This window comes from Octodon degus, unplaced genomic scaffold (assembly GCF_000260255.1).
Source record: "Octodon degus isolate 3935 unplaced genomic scaffold, OctDeg1.0 scaffold00284, whole genome shotgun sequence".
Taxonomy (NCBI): Eukaryota; Metazoa; Chordata; class Mammalia; order Rodentia; family Octodontidae; genus Octodon; species Octodon degus.
The window spans coordinates 210,794-214,284 of NW_004524860.1; the positions used below are offsets into that span (position 1 = coordinate 210,794).

The 3,491-nt window shown below is 40.4% G+C and overlaps 1 gene segment (V, D, J or C); it reads left to right on the top strand.

Annotated features, from left to right (window-relative positions):
* The first annotated feature begins 255 nt into the window (after window positions 1-255).
* Window positions 256-3,051, top strand: LOC101584023. The segment is given in 2 exon segments: window positions 256-364; window positions 2,726-3,051. Coding segments are annotated over 2 exon segments (435 nt in total).
* The last annotated feature ends 440 nt before the right edge of the window (window positions 3,052-3,491 follow it).

Consider the following 3,491-nt stretch of genomic DNA (forward strand, 5'->3'; position numbering starts at 1 on the left):
AAAAAATAAATGAGTATGTGAGTTTGACTGGCAAAACAGCTCCATTTTTTCAGAGTGTCACAGGAACAATCTCTTCCATGTATGCAGTAATAAGAAATGGATCCAAGCATTCAAAACTACACCCAATGTCCTTGAGAAGCAATGGGACATCATATAATGTCACCATCCTGGAGGTCATATTAAAAGGACAGGGTTATAATATGTGCACTAAGAAGCCTCAAATTTAAAATTTAAAGGGAAATGCCAGCAAACACCATGCACTGCAACATGCATGTACCTCCACATCTGGGCTCTGGTGTGGAGAATTCTAGGATATACATGGAAAGAGACATTGATAAGCCTTTGCTGTTTGGAAACCTGTTGAGTGAGTTTTTCTTTGTTTGACATAACAGTTGCAATTCACAGAATCACAATAATGTGTTTAGAGTGTTGTATACCCTATTTGTAAAACACAGCTTTTTTTTTTTTAAATGTCCATATATACTGCTTTGACCTGTTGCATCTCAGGTCTTATTCTTTCTCCCACATAAGGATTTCTCTGAATAGTATATTGTATTTTAGAATATTTTCCTTTGGTATCATTTCTAAAGTGCATGAACCTCAGATTTTTAATTCTATTTTTTGCACTTTCTTTGCTTCTTGAGGCAGTGTCTCACTATGTAACACGGGCTGGCCTCAATCTTGCAGTGGTCTTCCTGCCTCATTGCCAAGATTATAGGTGTGAAACACCATACCAGGCTACATTTACAGTTTTTAAAATGCAATATTGGAACACCCAAGTAGCTCAGCACATCAAAACACCTGCAAGCCAGCACAGGGACTGCGGGCTCGATTCTTGGACCCTCCCTGATGGCCCCACCACCAGGATGCACTGAGATAGCAATTGAGGCTGGGCATGGTTACTTACACCTGTAATCCCAGCTCTTGGGAGGCTGTAAGTAAGGGGATCACTACGAGCTTGATCTAAAAGTGAGACCCTGAGCACCCTGTAGATCCTTCCCTAAAATACAATAAATAAATAAATGAATGAAAATGCAATGTATATGACAAATTGTTTAGAATTTTCTACTTCATGTGAACATGTGCATGAAGATTAGATAAAAATTCTCCATACAGTACAGTCAACATTTCCCTTATACCCTCTTTGTTTTTGACAGAAGAGCAGGGTGCGGGAACACAGCAGGTACTCACATTTGCACTGTCTCTTGGGGCCGTGTGATGCACAGTCTCAGGAGCTCCAGTGGTGTGCAGAGCAGGGGCCTCCTTATCTCAGCACATTTACAGCCATGGAAGGCAGCTGGGGTGACCCAGGTACAAAGACTTACCGGCCTTGAAGTGTGAGTATTTCCTCTCAAGTGTCATCCATCTTCTACTTGATTGGTGGTGGGCGATCCGAGACCTTGGATTTGATTTTCTAATTATTGGATTCAGGTGCATGATTCCTTATGAAAATCTGAGTCCTCAGGGATTTGAGAGAGAGGTACAGAATGTTAACATATCTTGGGAAGTCCCAGAATATCAAGACAACAAGAGAGAATCTGATTTTAGTTCTTCTGCTTTTATATTTTATTTGACTTTCAGTTTCTAATGATTTGGTTGTGTTTGTGTGATTATTACATAAGGGTATTTCACAGAACTAAAAGCCTTGGATACCAAGTCTTTATTCAATAGATTTGTGAATACAATTTTATTTATCTATTTGAATAGAAATAAATATCATTCAGAAATAATAAAAACATACAGAAGAAAAATTTTGTTTAGGTGAAATATTAATGGCACTGAGGTTTGTAGAAAGAGCATACTAGTAAAACTGTACTATTATTTGAATATAGAATGTGACAATTTATGAGAAAAAGAGGCTAGCAATGAAGGAAACAGACATTGACATATAAATTTTGTGGTTGCATTATGTTATTCTATGATTTGAAACCCCTGATTTTAAAAATCTAAGAGTGGGATGAGATGGAGTTATGTGGACTCCAAGAGTTCCCCAAATCAAGATACTGAGAGGCTGTAAGAATCAAGGTCCAGAGGTTGTCTACGAATGCCACACCACTGCACGAAGCAACAGTTTTGGAAAAGACAACCATAGAGAAGCGCACAGGGCTTGCTACAAGAAGAAAGAAGGCCTAGTTATATTCTTCAACATTTCAAACCATCACTAAGAAGAACATCACAGATAACACTTTTCTGTATCACTATAAAAATTCTCACAGAAAGGCAAGCATTAGTAAATACAGACAGCAAGTTAGAATGAGCCCATAATAAGAACACTGTAACATGAAAGATTCTGACCCAAATTGTGCTTAAAATTAGAGTCATTGTTCTTACTCAATTTCAACTTGTGTGCAGTATACTATTCAATTTGTATGAATACTATAGAAGATGTAGAAAAGTGTCTCTGCTGTGTGCCTGTTCACAGTGCAAATGTTCATCCCAAGAAAATCATTGTCCCTGAGAAGACTAAAGAACCATGCCATCTGTCCCTCTCTTATACCTCAGAGCCTCCCCATGCAAAGCAGCCCCAGGCTCAGGATGAAAAGCCAGCCATGGCTGAGCAGCCCCAGTCTCCTCCCACAGGAGCCTTCCCTGATCATGGAGTTCTTGGCTCTGCTCCTCTGCCTGTTGGTAGCTCCCTACTGTGAGTGGCTCTGAGTTTCAGGAATGGGACCTGGGAAAGGGGTGTTGTGTGGGTTTGACTAATGGTGATGTTTCTTGTCCTCAGGTGTCCTGTCCCAGGTGCAGCTGCAGGAGTCAGGACCTGGTCTTTTAAAACCTTCAGAGACCCTGTCCCTCACCTGCACAGTCTCCGGATTCTCTCTAACCAGTTATGGTGTACACTGGATCCGTCAGTTTCCAGGGAAGGGGCTGGAGTGGATTGGTGTTATGAGGTATAATGGAGGTACAGCTTATAACCCAGCCCTTCAATCACGAGTGGGCATCACCCGGGACACTTCCAAGAGCCAAGTTTCACTAACACTGAGAAGCCTGAGATCTGAGGACACAGCCATGTATTACTGTGCAAGAGACACAGTGAGCGGAACTCCATAGGTGCTCAGACACAAACCTCCCTGCAGGGGGCTCAGGACAACAGGGGGCGCACGAGACACACCACATTCTCTAGAGGCCTAGGAGCAGGTGCAGTTTCTTGGGGGCACCTTTGCTGTTACAATCTATGACTTTCTCTTTCTCTCTCAAACTTTGGAAAACATCCTCTACAGTTTGTGGCTTCTATAAACTTTGTATATATTTGTTAATTTAATTTGTCTTTATTAGTGTATGTCTGTAATACAGCCAGTTTATGGTCATCGTGGGAATTGGGTACATTTTTTTATTTTTATTTTTTTTTCTTGTCAAAGATTTATTGATAAACATATAGCAATGAGACAGTATCAAATCAAATCGAAAGTACAGTTTCAACAAATAATACACTGCATATATTCTTCTTAGTGGTTAATTGCTGTACAACATGCAGACTTGTGATCCTACTT